Here is a 19467-nt window from a genome sequence, read left to right as displayed (position 1 = left end):
GAATATATACAGGATAATTATAAAATGGCATTGTTAACATATAAATACCTGGTTAGCATATTGTTTGAGGTAATGAAATAAAACTTTTCTAACATTATTATATGTGTGTACTCGAGAATAGTGTTAAAAATGATTGTCCAGGTCTCACAGTTATGGTTATAGTAATAAATTTTTGAATGGCGATGCCTATTTTTTTCCTTTTATCAAAGTATGATTTCCATATTAAAAACTTTAAAATGGAGTTGAAACAGTATTAAAACAGTCTTTTACTTTGTCATTGTCTAGCTCAACCATTTTTCATGCTAAAAATTTTCTTATAATTTGTTATTAAATTTTTTGAACTTTAAGTTATTTGAAATTCTGAGATAGCAGCCATGAGAACATAGTATAGTCATTTTTAACATTATTCTTGCATCTGTAGCTTATAATTAGGATTTTGTTAATTATGCAGAAATATTTTTCAAATTATGTTACAAAGATATGGTAATTTTTTAATTTATGATGGCAGGTCCAAGTGACCTAGAAAACAACCAATACAGAAAAAAAAAACTATTAGAAAAAAAAAATAATACAGATTTCATTTCCTTACTTATTTTAACACTAGATTGCCTAAGGAAGTTATTTTGACTGCTTTTAATTTGAATTAGAGAAACAATGATGTATATAATGACACAATTTCTTAGAATTTTGTACAACATATAATTTTTTTATTGTTAATATTTACTAATCACTTGTTATATAACTGTAAATGATCTAAAAAATGTTACAAATTTGTTTTAAACAAATTTCTTTACACATTATTTATTCTTTTATAATAAAGTCATTTTGACTGCTTTTGGGCAATATAGGTATATACTAAGTTTCAGTCTTTTTAGTGTTTTCAATTATTTCAGTAAATATTTTAACTAATGAGGTAATTTATATGAATGTTTAACACCACAGTGATTATTTAAATAAGTCAATGTGAAGCAAAATTATCTCAGAATCTTTGTCTTAGTTTCATAATTATTCGGTCATAACAGGATACAGATTTTTATTAGTCTAAATTAGACAGCAAACAGATCACTTTCCTTCTTATTTTATGTAAACTTCTGGAAATATCTTTAAGACTCCTCTGAATTCCAGATTCTGATTAGGTCCAGTTTAGAACATTCTAAAATATAGCTCACTTTTTTCTGAAATGCACTTGAGTAAACAGTCCTCATCACTATCTTGATGGGTTCAAATCATTTTGTTTATATGGGGCTAATCAAGGTTAAGTTGCAAAAAAGATTCTTACAATTGCAAGGGACAAAAAATCATAAAAACAAGTTAAAGTAAATTGAGATGTTTTGATGAAAAATAATAATTGTATGGTTAGTCAATGGATATTTGAACAGCTTTAAATACTGCGGTTTTTCTGTATCATTGCATAAAATTTATAGGGCCCTACTTATAATACCATTTTACAAAATTTTATAGTATTATTTTCTTGCCAAGGGATTATATGTTTACTAGGTAATTTTCCCTCATTTATGTATAGAACTGTGTTTGTCGAAAAATTATTTGTAAATATTATAAAATTAGAAATATATTTACATATGTTTTTCTATATTAAAATTATTCTATTTTATGTGTTATGTAATATTCTCTATTGCTATGTTTGTTATTGACTATTTTTAAATATAACTTGATTTGGCCTGTTAAAATTTTTGCATACGCTATATTTAAATATGCAATTGTTAAACCACTATATTTATTCTAAACTGGTTCAATTAAAATGCTAAACTTTTATTTCTTGTATGAAGGAAATTATACTTTTACTTTTTGAATAAAAAGTTCCAAGTTAAGAAAAGTTGTAATAAAAAAGTTTTGTCATTCTGCAATGATCTGAATAGATTATCATAGACAGAAACTGGCTTAGATTGCCAGAAATTGTGTCTGCTCTACTCAAAATCTACATTCTTACTTTTTCGTTAACTTCATTGTGATCTTTTTTAGTATATTTAATTTAAAATAAAATTTAAAAACTTTAGAATTGCTAATTTAGAGTTTATTTTCTCAATATTAAATATTCTAGATTAAACTACATATTCCATGGAATATTGCATTTTGAAATGTGTAATGATTTACAGACACCATTTTTTTTAAATGTGTGTTTTTTTATTTTTTAGACTTGGAGTATAACTTACCACAGTTGGTTGACTTTTGTATTGCTTTTGTGGTCCTGTATCGTCTGGATGTGTCCTAATTCTCGATACGCTTGCTTAAGATCCTCTCCAGCTTTAGTTTTTTATGCTGAAGCTCTACTGATTTTGCAATACATTTTTGGACTGAACTTAACAAATGAGGAGCTCCCAGACTTTTCAATAACTAACAAAAACATAGCACAAATTGGATTAATCAAATATGGTGATACGGCTTATCAGCCACTGGCGATTAAGGTAATTTTAAGGATTTGCAATAATCAATAATACATTTTTATTATTGACTATTCATCTTTTTATATTCATTATTTTTTTTCATCTCCAAACATTCTGACTGCTGGTGAAATTGTTCATAATTCTCCCTAACAATATTTAAAAAAAACATTTTTGTTGTTTGTCGCAGGAAAAACTCTAGGTTAAAGCTAAGAAAAAGTTTAGATTTATTCTCAGGTTGTTAAAAATGCATGTACAGAGAACAAAATGAAAAATAAAATTCATCTACTGATTGAATTTTTTCAATATAGCATGTAACTCTAACAAAGGGATGTATGTACTAATTTCTGCAAGTGATATTTTAAGTTACGGAATCAGAAAAAAAATATGTAACTTTGTCTCATATACAGTTTTATTCTTAATATTCTGTTTTTTTCTCTTTATCCTTAAAGTATTGAGTGTAGATGCAATTTGATAGTTGCAACATATGGTCACAGTAGTTTAGTCAGAAGTGAATTTAAAAGTTTGAACCTCTTAATGTTAATTTCCTTTTCTTGTGTGCATATTCCGCTATATCTCAGAATTATTTAAAGGAATCAAAAACTTTTTTGTACAGTTCTAAAACTTGTTTTTCTAAAGATAATTTCATGTTAAAAATGGTTTTTAAATACATATTATATATTTTTATTTTAGTCAATTAACTTTTGAGTTGTACGGTATACGAATTACACATATATAATTTTAAATGCCAAAATTTGAACAAACTCAGTCGAATATAAGGAAATTAATTTCAAATAATCGTCTTTTTAAACTTTTATTTTTCAAGAACAACTTGTCAAATTTTATCAGAATTTTGTATTTTGTCATTTAAAATTACTTACTTTAAATGAAACCATTTTTAAAATAATTTCCCTATTAAGAGTTTGCAGTTTAGTCAGTAATTAATTTTTCAAAAATATGGAGATAATTGCAGAATAAGGTAAATAATAAATAATGAAAATAAAAGTACAGAAACGGACATACTATAGCTTTGGTTCCGCAAACAAGAACCGAAACTATAGTATGTCCATTTCTGTACTTTCATGTGTGCTTTTTTCAAGTTTTTTTACTTTTTGCTTTATTTTTATATTTAGTTCAATCCTTTAAAAGAAGGATATTTTTTATATATACTTAATTATTATAACAACAAATTTTTAATTTTTCCATTTGATTTTGAAATACTTTGAAACCATTTTAGATTCTGTATACCATCATGTTTTGGTTCACCATGAGACAATTTTTTGAAGAGTACCATCATGAAAACCAGAGGAATATAGCTGAAGGTCTGACGATGGAATCTTTTAACATTACTTATAACACTGCCACTCCTGCATGTCCTCGGCCATGTATGTGTACATGTTTGTCTGGATAAAAAACCCCATATACTTTTTTTTAAATTTCATTTACCGCTTGTTCTATTTCACATTTTTATTTTTATTTGATAAATTTCATTTTCTATTTTTTTTCTTTCTTTTTGTGTGGTAACTATTAATAAATGTGTAAAGGCTAGCAGGAGACAAATTAATTAATTCTCTTCATATTCAAAAAAAAATATTATGTGTTGCACTTTTTCAATCCTTTTGCTTCATTTTTCTTTTCTAAATAAAAACATTTGTGTCATGCTATAATTTTTGTATAACTTTAAATTTTTAAAATTACATTTTGGTCAACTGACTGCTTTAGCTGTCAGGCAGGATGTTCGACAAAAAAAAACAGAATTTTTTTTAAAATTTAAAACTTTAAGTTGACAGAAATTATTATCTTGGTCCCATATTTACCTAAAATAATTTTAGTCCAGTTGAAAAATGTGTAGGGCTCCCAGGATAGGCTTAAAGAGTAATTTTTTTTTAACTCTAAAACAAAAAATTCAAATGTTTTTTTAAAAGTATAAGTGTTAAACAAAATTTTGTTTTCAAGTACAAAGTGTAAAGTTTAGAAATTAAAGTAATACAGTGAAACTTCCAGGAATGGCCAGCTCTATGTAGCGACCTCCTCTATTTACAACCAAAGTACAATGTTTTATTTTATTTTATAACTGTTGTTGAACAGCCGACCCAATTTTGGGTTTACAACAACTAATGTTCAACTCTGTAGCCTTGTAATTTTGAACTAATCCAGAAAACAAGGAAACTCCTGGATCAGTACCCCCAGAGGTATGATTTGTTCTGGGAACATGGAGGACTTTGTGACTAGACTGATTTAACGTGCCCAAGTCACCATTTACTACATGAGGAGTCTTCGGTCGATGGGGATCGAACCCACACCTTGAACATGGGTCCAGTGCCCTACTACAATGTTCGAATAAAATCAGTAAAATTTGAGGAATTTCATTTCAAACAGTTATATATTTAAACTTTTATTTCCCAAGAACTACTAGACAAATTGCATCAGAATTTTGTATTCTGCCATTTAAAATTATTTTCTTTAAAATGAAGCCATTTTTTAAATAATTTTTAAAATAAATTCATTATTTTGTGAGGCATGAAATTTTCTCCATGTATTTTGTGTTGAAGAAAACCTCTTTCAGCAACTGAGAAAACCTCTGTACCAAGTGCCAATAGGTCAAATAAGAAAACACGAAAAAATATTAGCAAAACAAATAAATAGATTATAAAATATTTTGTGGGACTCTTACGTATAGAGCTTTTTTTGACAATCCCTGAAGGAGATTTGTAACCTCATGTTGCAGTTAGAGTGCACTAGATGCTATTAATTGTTTAATTTTAGTGCAAAAGTTAAATTTTAGAAGTTTTAAATTATAAAAAAGGTTATTTTAGAAAAAAAACTAAGTATCTCAAACAAACATATCTTCTCTTCTTTTAAAGCTAACTAATTTTTATAAAAGGAAATTAAATGCAAACTTAATAAAAAAATAGAATTGTTTATTTATTTCATATAGCTCTATCATTTGTATCTGTACTGATAACTTTTATTGACGTTATATTTTATTCATTGAAATGGTTTTCATTACGCCAACACAAGTATCATTTCCGCACCAAGAAAATGGCTCTAACTAAAATTAAATTCGTTTGCTAAAGATCATGTACCTTGGATAGCATTTTGAAGTCAACGGAGTTAACCCCTAAGAATGACCAATCTTTATTAATGACCATTTTACTGTGGAACAGGGAGTGGTCAGGCTCCAGAGGTTTCGTGGTAATAGCATAAAACTTTGCATGTGAAATGTAACTGATCCTCCTTAATTTACATGAAAATCTTACTTTTCATAAATAAATATATATATTTTGAATTTCCAACCAATATTAGATGTCTACATGAAGACTTGACTCTTATTTTGAAACGGTTAGACATATCCTAAAGATTTGGTTCAAAATTCAATGTATGCATTTATATAAAAATATATGTATTTTCAAAGGATCTAATTGTTACATTTCATATAATAAAAATTCATCTGTTACTTTACATTCTAAACTTTACATATTTTGTTCTTTAAAACTATTTATTGTATTTATGTTATTAAAAAAGATTACATTTATGTTTTTGATTAATTAAGAAAAAAAAATCATTTCAATAATTATTTTATCTCTGGAACAACTCGTAAAAATACCTATAAAATCATTATATAAGTGAGTCTCAACTCAATACAATCTACATTTGAGTTAAGAAATTTAGGTTTATTCATATTTGTTTGTTTGCTTGCTTTTGCTATTGTTCAGTTAAAATTTTAATTGTTGAAAATTCAAGTTCATGCCAATGTGTTTTTAAAACAAAAATTGTTTTTTGGTGTAGGCAGGAGAAACTTTTTTGATATTGGTATATTATAAAGATTCCAAATCAATCAAGATTTTTATTTTACATATTTTTAATATAAATTTAATTTTTTTTTTATTCTTAAATGTTATTTATTTATTTATCTTGTTTATTCTTAATGTATATCAAAGTTTTTTCTACATTATTTCAACATAAATGTGACGATAAATGTACTTTTATGTGCTTTAACTTATTTAAACTAATTCATAAATTTTTATTTCAGCCATTAAGAGGCATTTTAGTATTGTACCATCTACTACTTCTCCTAATCCTTATATACGCATAATTGCTGAATCAGTATCAAACTTACTGACTAAATATTGGATATGGATTGTTGCATGCATGTTAATGGTAATTTCTTTGGGAGGACAAGTAGTAGTTGTGTATCGTATCGTCTACATGTTCCTGTTCTTGTTTTTCATTTTGATGTTCCAGGTAAATATTCAATCATAAAAACATTTAATGAACTCATATCTTAGGTAGTGTTTTTTGCTACTTATATTATTTATTATACCTCTTATTAAATTTTTACATTATGCTCTTCATTTAGTTTGTTTTTTTAAACTTTTAACCCCTAAAGTATTAGTTCTGTTTATTTTTTCAAACTTTTCATCTGGTTTCTATTTTGAATTTTTTATTTTTATTTCTTAATAATAAATGAGAAAGTGATTTCAGGAAAATCCTGTATATTATACTCAGTCATAACTCTTGAATGATTAAAAATATTAAAATATTTGTATATCAAGAGAGATAATGCTTTAAAAAATTGCACATTTAATTTTGAGAAATGATAACTATAAAAACCCACCAATTAAGTTTGCTTGGCTATATATATTTGTACATATATAGTCAAACCTTGATGCATTGTTCCCATATCTGTCATTTTCTGTTTATATTGTCTTATTTGAACTGTCCATTCACAAATGCTATTCTTATAAAGTTAAAAACATCCAATTAAATCGTTTTTGAAACTAGCAGATTCCCACCTTTATCGTTTCAAGAATTTACTGATATTTTCTAAAAATATTGAAGTTAATATGTTTTGAGAAGAAAAACAGAAATTTATGATGCTAATTAGAAAAAAAGAATATGAGGATTTGTTGCAGTTCAGAAAAACGCCTTCAACCTCTTTTTTTATGTTTATGTATTAGTTCATGAAAATGTCGAAACTTCTGGTGTTCAAGAAATGATTGCAAAACTGACATAATGATGACTGATAATGACATAATGATGGAGAAAGTGAACTTGGCCAAAACCAATGAAAATATTTGCAGAAGTCCTCCAAGCCATTGAAATAATAAAGAACTCTCTGCATTCATATGAACTTATAGGAAATGAAGAGCTATCTGTTATAAATGTCAAAAATTTATTATTTGCGCTAAGAAGAAAAGAGTGTGTTCAAACCTAAATTTCCAGATATTTTTAAGAAGTAAACATGTTCTTATTCCTTCTTAAGTACAGAATTGTGTATTAAGTACATAATTTTTTCAATACAAAATTTTTAAAACTAATTATAAATCTATTTATTTTTGAGTTTATTACTTTATCACTTTTCATACATTTTCACGTTACCACTGGATATTTTGTTGACCCACATTTGTCGTTTTCCAGCATCTATCATTTATAATGAATGGTTCCTTGAGAAATAATTGAATTAATTGACACATTTTAATGCTTATACTCTGTGAAATCTTACAAATTGCTACTTTTCTGATACAATGATTATTCATCAGTGTTAGGAGAGTCATATTGGTTCCTTGTCAGTCAATGTGACTTTAAATACTAAATAACACTTAATACGGTCAATTCACGAAAACGTGAATCTGACAAAACTGAAAAAATCCTTGATTTAAGCGATGTTCAACTTAAATTTTGATGTTTAACTGATAACTGGAGAGTCTTTTTGGTTTCACAGTTAACTGATTAAATTATAAAATTGCAGTGATTACTGATTAAATTATAAAATTACTACTGAAAATTTATCTTATGATTATTTCATATATGGAGTGATCTAAAAATTTTCATTTGAGGACTGTGCAGTTTGGATTTGGTTTATCAGTCATGCAAAAATAATGATGTCCTTGATAGATCTTATCACTATTAATAAAAGCTTACTATCTACTTTTTTATATTAAGCTGCTGAGAATCATATAAATGCAATTTCCGCATTAATTAAGTATTTTAATATTTTTGATACTTTTTGTTCGATTTTTTTTGTTGAAATGTGCTACAATGAACCTATACACTGAATTTTAATTAGATTGTGCGCATTTTTAAAACTTTTCAAAGTTCACGCTTAAAAATTTATACAACATTAACATTTAAAACTTGTTAACTAGTTCAAACAAACACATTTCTGTGCATATAAATAAAACAATTATTGTTTATAACTTTTAATTAGTTACTTAATTAAAAAGGAAATTTTGTCAATATAATTCTCCAATCAGCTTTTTCTACACATTTTTCAAAAATAAATGAATGTCACATTAATACTATGTTTACATGTTGGTACTTATATATTAGCATCAATGACGTGCTCATTTGCATACACCCTACAATGACACATTCTGTAATCATACTTTACATCAAGATTTATTCAATTATACTTAAAGCTACTTGAATAATTATACTTAGTAACTTAATTAAAAAGTAAAGTCCATGTAAATCTCCATAGGTTAAATTGAAGAAATTGTATTCCCTTTTTTTAGTGAAGGGTTTCCGTAATGTTTCTACACACTATTAAAAATGAAATAAATGCCACATTAATGCCATGCCGAGAGGTGGAGGTTTATATATTAGTATTAGTGACATGCTCATTTGCATATGCCCTGCGGTGATACTCATCAAAGATTTATTCATTCAAAGATTTATCATTCATTTATTCATAAAGATTTATACATCAAGAGTTATTCAGTCATACATATTTTATTTTGTAGTTATTGAATACTGTTCTAGTTGTTTCAAACTATATATAATCAACTATATACAAAACTATATACAAAAGTTTATGTATAATCACAGTGTGATTAGAAATATTATAAATTTTTTTTCTTTTTTTAGTTTTCCTATTACTGGTGGAGGAGGATCATGTATGGATTTTGGTTAACTGTTATTGTTTTTTCAATGCTTGTGCTTATACTCATATATACTTATCAATTTGAAGATTTTGATTATTATTGGGAGAGATACCTCCATGTCCCTAAAAGCATGTAAGTTTTAATTTGTTGGAAAAATAGTCATTAAGTCATTTAACGGCTTTATTATTATTTTTTTTTTTATATTTCTGAGAATTTTAATTGAAATACATGCTATGTGTTTTGTATTATGAAATTAAAGTAAAAGATTGACTATATAAATAGATAAAAATTTTGAATGCTGAAAATTTTAATTTTTCACAGTACCTTAATTTTGGGTATAGGTGCTATTCTTAAAATAATAAATGTTTAATCAGAAAAGGTGCTTATAAAATAATGATGATAAAATTATTAAGGATTTAAAAAAAACCAACTTGAATTGTAAAACTGCAAAAAAAAAGCATCCGACAGAAATTTGTAAAAATCTTAACAAGTTAATTATCTCCCGTTTTAGTTATAGTTCATTCACCAGGAGTTGGCACTTGGCTCCACCTCCTCATACGAAGAGTTCATTTCAGCGCGGGAGTAAGAGGAGAAACGTCTCCGCGATTGAAATTAAGACAACACTTAATGCGCACCAAACACAAACAGTGAATTCTTTTTCAGTCATTTATTTCACGCTTTATCATCTTCTATTATACCCTTCGTTACTGTAGCTAATTAAATATCTAGCACCAAAATGTCTTCAAAAGGACAACTATTCACTTAATTTATGTAATATATAATGTAAAAAGAAAATGCAGATAAAGATTATGAAATAAATATTTTTGTCATACGGTCGCCAAATGGCAACCTTGTTCAGCATTGCTCACAACCTTCTCCCGAAAATAGCGAAATAGTATCGTCGGATACCACGTGATGAAGGCGAAGCCAAGTGCCAACTCCTGGTGAACGAACTATATTTAATGCTTTTTGCGTATTTTCCCATTTCTGAGAAAGTTTGGCATGCAAAAATCGAAACACGGAAAGGTTAATCAGAATCTTTGCTTATAAAAATTTTTTGTTCAATAAATGATTACTAGAATATAGATAAGTGATTAATAGAATGTAAATAAGTGGTTACTAGAATATTGATGATAGTGATTGACAGAAATATTGAAAATTAGTAGTAATAGACTGACTAAAAGCTATAAAGATGAAACTCAAGTTGAAAAGAAAAGAGAAACAGAAAAAAAAAATCATTCTTAATTTCTCAAACTGTGATGCTGAAGATCCTAATATTCTTTTTATATTAGCATATTTTAAGGAAAAATATCAAGCTATAATGTTATCGATTATAAAAAATGTCTATGATAAGTGCTCAACATATGAAAACTCTTGCTCTTTCGAGTTATCTTTTTAGTCTGTATTGGATAGGAATGCTTTTCACTGTAAAATAAAATTAAACATTTGATTATTTTATGATATGTATTTTTCAGGCAAGAAGATTTGGGTCTTGAGTTGTTCAACTCTGATACTGGCACACTTTTTGTCAAGCTTTTGACTCCTACATTTTTCCTTATCATAACCATAATACAGCTTCATTATTTCCATAAAGAGTTTCTTCTTATTAGCGATATGCAGTACAGGTAGTTCATTTATCAGCTTGTATATAATTTTATTGTTTCCAAAAATGTAAATTTTTGTGACAGTTTGAGTTTGTAATTTTTTGTGAATTTTAAAAGTATAAGCTGATTATTTAAAAATTTAATAACGGCGAAGGTTATGCTAACTACTTTGGATTCTATGCAACTTATATGGGTTTTATTTCTGTCGAAATTACAGAATTTAAATTTTTTTGAAAGTTTATAAATTTTTAAATGTTTTTGTGTAAATTATATTCAGTTTTTAAAGCTAAAATTTTAAGAAAAAACTACACTTTTTAAAATTTCAAAAATAATGCCAACTACTTTTGTTTTTTGTAGTTTTTACGGATTTTAATTTTGACTGTGGAATTTCCACAAGATTTTAAAATTTTTAAATAAAGGTTTAACTGTTTGTACTTGTAAAAAGAGTAAATTTATAAAGAACAGTATCTCAAATGACAAAAAATATGATCTAGTCTTATTTCTCCTTAATTTTCAGAGCATGTTAACCGCACTTTTCTTTCTGTTAAATGTTTTCTCTATTTTTGATTGACCTCTTTTCATTAAAATTTTTTCCAAAGAAATACAGTTATTTATTTGTTCTGTAAGTAAATTAAGACGTTCTTTTTATACTTTTTTTAAGTTCTGGTTGTTAGTGTTTGTACAATTAGCTTTATTTCAGCTTATTTTATTGTTTTATGTAACTTTATTAACATAAATTAGGTTATGTTACTTTGTAACTTAAATGTAGCTTATTTTAAATTAAATTGAAAGAATACACAAAATACTGTAAAACTATCCTTTTTCCAAGGAAAACTACAGTTAAAGTACTTAGTAATAAAGAAATTGTATCATTACAAGTTGGCATACTTATTACAATTTTTGAATGTTAGCAATCAATTGATATCAGATATTATTATTAATTGCATAGTTACATAATTTAGCTTAGATACATAGAGTAGTATTATGCAAAGTAGAGTTTGTGAACTATTCTATAGAGTTAAGCTATATTATAAAGCTAAAAGTTTGTGTAAAATTTTTATAAAAATATTTTATAAATATTTCCCTTGTTGGTTGGGACCAATAGAATTACATTATTCTTTAAAAATAAAGCAAATCTATGTAAGTATTTCTGAAATCTAATCATTATTAATTTTTAACTGAATTATTTATTATATTTAGTAAAAAAAATTATTAAACTCTAGAAAGACGGATAAGGCCGATTTGATTTATCAGATTTTTTTTGCTCTGTAATTCGAAAAAAAAATAACTGAAAGTGCAAAGTATATTCAACTTTTCATAATTTGAACCAATTTAAGTTATTTAATCATATAAAAGCCTTATAAAATGTATGTATAGATTCTTATACCTAGAATGATTAGAGAGGCTAGAGTGACCACTTAAGTATTTTGGTAGGTATCCCATAACCCCAGGTAGTTTGGGGTATAAGGTACCCCAGATTCATTAAAAAGACAAGAGTATTTCAATGTATCCATAATTTTATTCATAGATAAAAGGAAACTTAATTATCAAATAAACTAATGTATACAATTAATTGAAGATTTGAAGTAATCAAATATTTTTTTAACCAAATCTAATAAATTACCACAGAATTTCAGTGATCAAGTCTATAATATGTTTTGATTAAATCAATTATGATTGTATTTTAAGATTTAGGATGTCTATATGATCTATGTATAAACATAGTGGGATGGCTCAACTGACCCCTTCAGTCTTTTTAAATATACAATGTTCAGTAGTTCAGTCTTTCTACTGTTAATTAAAACATTTCTGACTTAAACTATTTTTACTTGGAGAAAGAAATATAAAGTGAAATCCTCATATGGCAAGAAACAAATTTTTATTGGCCGGGAAATCACGTGGTAGGATCTAGTTTTCCCTCATTCATTTCCATATTGTTTTGGTTCTCACTAGCATAAAAATAATAATAGTTTTATTTTTCTATTAATATTTTGGTTTGATTTGATATACATATAATTTAATAGCGTAGCATTTTTTATTTTCAAACTAAGTGGATAACAATAGTAAAAAATGAGTGAAAACAATCCCACGGACAATGCGACGGATTTAAGGTTATGTCAAGGTACGTCTCTTGTGAATATCAATTGATTGTTAGGTTTTCTCTTTTCTAATGGCCATTTATATTTCACCAAATACAGCCATGAGGGATATTAAATTATTTATTGCAAAATCTTTATTGTCACTATCCACTGTAGGTTCACAAGCTCTGGCAGACGTTACTGGTGAAGAAATTGATTATTGTGAGCGGCCTGTGATCCTTGCTGGAGATTTTAATGTGAATTTCTCGTTACCTGAAGCTGAAACATTATTAACCTTCCTTAAAGACAAATTTGGATTGGAAATGATAAATGGTAGGAATGATCCAACAACCAAAGGGGGAACTACCATTGATGCAGTTTTTGCAAGAAATATTGAAAAAATAGAACTCAAACATTTCGTATCTTACTTTAGTTATCATAATCCCATTGTAAATGTTATAGATTTGGATATTTCCCTACTTGAAAATGATAATTAAAAGATGCGATCAATTGTAAGCATTGTTAATAAAGTTTGTCTTAAAGAAACAATATGATTTCACTAAAAATCAATTTCTACCCCTTCTTATTTTCATTTCCACATTACGAAGTTTCACTTCTTCCGCGTGGAGGGATTCCATGCACTATTTTTTTTCCTCATATTGTAGCCATTCAATTTTATAATTTAAATGTAATGCAATAAGTTTTATTAATTTCCCTTGTGCAATGTGGTTTTATTTATATGTTGTTAAAATGAACTCATCTCCTGTAAGTTTCGAAATTTCTGAAGTTGAAATATTGTCTTCTTTTTCATTTTATGCATTCTTTGTTAGATCTAGTGAGAACTTAGCAGATACTACACAACTTACTTGTGCTACCAATATCCCCAACGACAGTACCGAAACCCATATTACAATAGAACCTGAAAGTGAAACGATTCGACCAAAAAATCTGGACATCACTCCTGTGAGGAGGGATACAATCGCTACCACTCCTGGCTCAGAAATTGTGACTCCTACTTCCGTCAAGGATGAACTTGAAAGCAATCGCGCTGAAAGAGGTATTGAACATAATATGCTTATTTATTATTTCTTGATTTTCAAGGTATTTGCAAATTTATTTATTTACTTTTTCCAATTTAGAATTTAGGGCAGTGAAGCTGTGCTTGGATGGCATATTTCATGAAGTTCGGCAAGGGTTCACTTATGTATCAGAAATCTTATGGAGAATTTTAGAGATACATATTATAAAGATCATTCTTCTATCTACTTTTATTCTTGCTGCTTGTGATGTAAGTGTATTTCATGACTAATTATATTATTAATCTGAATCAATTCCATATGTAAGGGATGACAGGGACAATTGTCCCTGAGCGCAGGATTGCTGAGAGCCTGGTCAAAATTCCTTGTAAAATATGTAGTGTTTTTAAATGAATTTTTACTATAAAATTGCAGAGAATTCTCTTATGTGTATAGGGGAAAATACAAAAACTATAATTTTGAAAATTAAATAACCTTTTAAAAAATTCTACTAAATTTTGAAATAGGAATTTTTGTTTTTTATTAAAAAGATCCTAAATAAATTTTGTCATTGTGTCCAGCCTGAATATGAATTCTTATTTTAATTTATGATCATAAATTCTGATCTTTAATTATTGAGTCATAGTTAATTGATTGTTATTGAATATTGTTAATTACTAGCTATTGGAGCTTAACATTCAGTTTGTCTATGACCAGACAATAAATATTTAACATTGTTACATTTAATAAGTTGTGTCAGAATGGTGCAATACATAAACAATTTTCTAAGATTTTTCGGTAAGAGATGCATTTAAGTACTTATGCAATTTTTACATTGATATTCAGAAAACGGTTAACAACAATGGGGTTTAAGAGTGTTACATTTTACTAATGAGTATTTGAAAAACATAGCAAAGTAAAACTACATATGAAGGATATGAAAAACCCTTATGAAAAAGCTCCTCACATGTAGCTGAAATCGGGAATGGAATGTACAGTGCACCAAAAAAGGACCTTTTAAACTTTTGAGTAAATTTGATCTAATGATTGGATCTTTATGTTCTATGGTTTAATCTGAATTGTTCAAGGGATGACCTAAAATGTGTTAATTAATTAGTGCAGATGATGTTTTAAGTTCCGAACAAAAACTTTGGCACAAAAATGCACTTTCTCTGAATTATAATCATACCATTTTTTTAAGAATTCAGATTTCTGACCCCCAAAATATAAGGGTTAACTGCAATCTGGAAATACGGTCACAACAGTTTTGTCGGGACAGCGATCCAAAATTTTGGACCCCTTAATATTAATGTTACTTTTTTTTTGCATATTTGGCCATTTCTTGAGAGTTTTTTAAGATAGAGTCCTAGAACGTGAAGATTCGATCATTAGATCAAAAGTTATTCAGGATGGTCCGTTTTTCCTTTTGTACTCTGTACACTTGAAATAATATTTTTTTTTATTTGGTTGAGGAAAATATTTAATCATGTTTAAATCACAACTTACTGAATTTCTCATTATTTCAATATATTTTGTAGATAAATAAAATAATCTTTTTAGTTTATTATTAGTTGATAATTGGGAGTTTACAAATTCAGCAACTTTAAAATGTTTAATAGATTTATCTTATATAATCCTGCATGGAGTTTCTTATATATTATTTTTCTTGTTTCTTATGTTATAGTTCTTGATCAGTTTATGTGCATTTTAAATGCTGCTTAACTAATTTTTTCATTAAACTTTTTTTCCTTTAAGCTAATTTTTTCATTTAGCCGGAAATTTCAGATTCTTGTCTTCTATTATTTATTACATGAAATAATGAGACTTACTTAAAACTAATATGAAATGTCTAGCACAATTACTTTTTGGGGGGGAATTAAATTTAGAGAAATATTTATAAAGATATTTTTATTTTATCCAAAAATATTTTCAATTGTGTTCCTTTTTGAAAATACTTCACATTATACTTCATATTACTAAATTTGTGAATCTAAGACAAAATCTTTAACTGAATCATTTTTTATTCTTTTATCATAAAAACAAATGCTTTCATTTATGCTTTGGTGCAAACACAATTTTCATAATTACTCATGAGTTTCTTTTTTTCAGGTTTGTGCCATTCACTTTGCCTTTGTAGTTTTTGTTGTAATTGCCCTACCACTACCTAGTCTACAAAATTTCTTTTCACATTGTATATCAGTTTGGGCAGCTACTCTTTTGCTTTCTAAAATGATGTATCAGTTGAATATAGTTGATTACCTGAATTGGCAAACCAATTGCACAGTAAGAATTTTTCTGTTTTTTTAAGAGTTCAAATCTTTGTATTAATGGAAGCAAGTAAATAAAACATTTAAAAAACGAAATTTTAAAATAAGTTCATATATTTCATGCTTTATTACTAGAAAACTACTTTTTGTTTCATGACCAGCATTCTACATAAATACCAGTTAATGTAAACATTGGCTGCAATGGTGTGTAGTGAATGTTTTCTTTGGGATTTAAAGTGCAGCCATTAGTTTAGAAATCTATTTCTAAAAATCACTGTTATAAAGTTTTAGTTGAATGTTACATGACAATAATTATTTATTAATCTCAGTCACTTCTCTAAATAAATAATCAGTAGATCAGCATATATATAAAATAAAAATTATAGCACTAACAAAGGAAAATTTTCTGCTGTCAAAAACTTTTTTTTTTCTCAATAATTTTTTTTTAAATTTCAAAACAGTTCTTTTGCAATAAAACCTATGATAAAGAAATGCTACATTTCTTCTGTTGGAATTTATTAATAATTAAAAAGACTTGAAAATTATGAGGAAAATGAAACATTTATTAATTGCTAATAGTTTTACTTGATTATATTGTGAACAATTTTATTTAAATCGACTTAAAAAAAGTTGTCCTAGACAGTATTAGAAATTTCTAAAAAGAAGTTGAGTATAAATTAAAACTATCTTTAAATTTGAAATCGTTCTCTTAAAGTGCATTTTTAAGTGAAATGTGGTGATTCACATTATTTAAAAAATATCAGTAAACAATCTAGCAGTCTGGCTGCAAACTAGCAGCCAGGCTGCTAGATTGTTTACTGACCTGGCTGCAAACTAGCGGAATTACTAATAATCTGATAAGAAATGAAATTTAATGCATTTGTAAAATATAAAAGCCAGTTGAAAATGAAACATACTCATTCATTATGTTGTATGTAAAATTTATCCAAAGCAAACTTCAATCTTGAGAACCTTAATATGTTCTAAATAAAAACAATCCACATGCTAAGTTTTTGATGTTAGCAATGTAGGTGATCTTGTTTTCATTCTAAGTCTTTAATTCTAGTTCTTTAAGTCCTGACTGTTATACATATTTAAAATTTAGAGGGGTTCATAGAAGGGTTTAATCTAAGTTTTTTAAGCAAGCTTCAAAATCTATCTATATTATATAAAACGCTAATACGTACGTATGTATCAATGAAACCGATGATATTTCTTTTCTCGCGCTGGCAACAGTTTTCATTTTTAATTGATTGGATTCGGCGCGCAAGAGCACTTAGTGAGCATCATATGGCTAATCCATGTTAGATAAAACGCTAATACGTTTTAATTGATAGGCTTCGGCGCACAAGAGCACGTAGTGAGCATCATGTGTCTATCTATCTCCGATTGTCATCGAGAAAAAAACGGTTGGTTGGTTATGAGTACTGAAATAGTATTATATAAAACGCTAATACGTTTTAATTGATAGGCTTTGGTGCGCAAGAGCACGCAGTGAGCATCATATGTCTAATCGGGTGAATTCTCACTGAATTATCAAAAAAATTCTCACAAAATTATCTTAATCGAAGCTGATGCTTTACATCCGGCGCTTAGTATTATTTCATATTGTTTTACAACACATGGTTTTAGCCCTCTGGTGGGAAAGACTTTAAAACAAAACTTACAACAGTTACTTTTCTCAACAACTGAAATTTAGAATAGTGTGATTAAGAAAAATATGTGAACTGTTTGCAATTAATATTGAAATGCACAGGTTTAGACTTTTCTACAGTGAAAAGTTTTCGGAACTTCAGTGTTCAAAAAAGTATACAAAAGCTAGACGTTAAGAACGCATACAATGAGCGAGCATCAGATTGCGAAGCAATCCGAAATGAACTGCAAAAGCAGTTCTGGGGGTTGGTGAGCGCCAGCGAGCAGGGGGCGAAGCCTCCTAGTTATGTTTTAAATTGATACTAAATTCCTGGATGTCAAACTTATGCAATGTAAAATGATACTAAATAAAAAAAAAAAGCAAGCAAAAGAAAAAAAAAATTTTTTTTGAAAAGAGGTAATTTTAGTTTATATATATATTTTTTAATCAAATTTTATTTTTCAACTGATATATTTTTTGTTTATTACCTAGTATGTGCCTTATGCAAATATGTCTAACCTTCCATATCCATTCAATACAACGATTGATAACCACGACTGGATTGGATTCAAGCGCACACTTTACTTGGCAGACTATTGCAAAGTATGTTATTTTCTCAGATATTAATCAGTTTCTAGACATGTTTTAGAAATATGTAAAAGATATCTTTTAATTGAATCATTTTATTGCAATTTTTTAAAGAGAATGTTATTTTCTAGGGGTATATAGGATTAATACTAGTTTTGACTATTCAAGCTGTTGTTAAAATTAGGCAGGAAGTAAATAGGATACACACAAATGAACCTCCACCAAAACCAGGTGTTGTTTTTCCATCTACAACTAGGGCAACAGCTGACGATAATCTTGGAGAGTGCCTGAAATATCTAGTGAATTATTTTTTCTACAAATTTGGTCTAGAGGTATGTAATTTTACTTGTTTTATGTTTTTTTTTTTCAAAATGGAAATTTTAATCTTCTTTTGATGCGGCTTGTAAAAACATCATAAAAACATGAAAATTTCTACAGATAAGACTAGAAAATATCAAAACTGTGGCAACTGTCTTAATGTGGAACTGACACCATATCATGTTTTTAACTGCCCTGCAGTCGCTGCAGGCCTTCACCTCTTAAACTACCCCACAGAAGAGGATTTGTATTCTTTTAATGCCATAGAAATAACAAAAACTATTCAAGCACACCATGAAATATGATTCTATAGAGGATACGACACCAACCAACCAACCATGCGGCTTGTAGGAAAATTAAGTGAAAATTTTTCTACTTCATAAATGATTTTTCCATAGAACGAAATTGGTTTGTTTTTAAGAAGCATGCAAGTTCAGTTGAAAATTCTGTTGACATATTTTTTTAATACACATGTAAAATTATTTTATCTTAACTCTAGGTAATATAGGCAATTGTTTATCTTGAACTCTTGCTTTAGTTGAAGCTAAAGTTAATTTGTTGTTTTTTCTTAATGTTATTCAGTTTTTTAGTTTCAAAATCATATAGTTGAGCTAGGTTAGAAATATTATAGATTTTCTTGTAGTTCTATATTTTCATTTATTAAATTTCTAGCAGCA

At 27.5% G+C, this 19467-nt stretch overlaps 1 protein-coding gene across 18 annotated transcripts in view; it reads left to right on the top strand.

The window, feature by feature from the left end:
* The window catches only part of LOC107446587 (piezo-type mechanosensitive ion channel component), a 125449-nt gene that overhangs the window by 64035 nt on the left and 41947 nt on the right, over positions 1-19467 (top strand). For 10 of the 18 annotated variants that reach the window (XM_087161407.1, XM_087161403.1, XM_087161406.1 and 7 more), the window contains 10 exons: positions 2154-2423; positions 3637-3784; positions 6433-6644; positions 9270-9418; positions 10762-10911; positions 13799-14025; positions 14108-14256; positions 16094-16267; positions 18377-18487; positions 18604-18804. In XM_087161407.1, the coding sequence (XP_087017533.1) occupies positions 2154-2423; positions 3637-3784; positions 6433-6644; positions 9270-9418; positions 10762-10911; positions 13799-14025; positions 14108-14256; positions 16094-16267; positions 18377-18487; positions 18604-18804 (1791 nt within the window). The remainder of the gene's footprint in view (positions 1-2153; positions 2424-3636; positions 3785-6432; positions 6645-9269; positions 9419-10761; positions 10912-13798; positions 14026-14107; positions 14257-16093; positions 16268-18376; positions 18488-18603; positions 18805-19467) is intronic. The other 8 variants (XM_087161414.1, XM_087161411.1, XM_087161413.1 and 5 more) reach the window with 1 other exon arrangement.

Source organism: Parasteatoda tepidariorum, chromosome 4, assembly GCF_982258835.1.
Source record: "Parasteatoda tepidariorum strain Cologne lab strain chromosome 4, Ptep-v5.0, whole genome shotgun sequence".
In the NCBI taxonomy this organism is placed as follows: Eukaryota; Metazoa; Arthropoda; class Arachnida; order Araneae; family Theridiidae; genus Parasteatoda; species Parasteatoda tepidariorum.
Note: the sequence above shows the minus strand (reverse complement) of the source record. Positions and strands in the feature narration are given on the sequence as shown.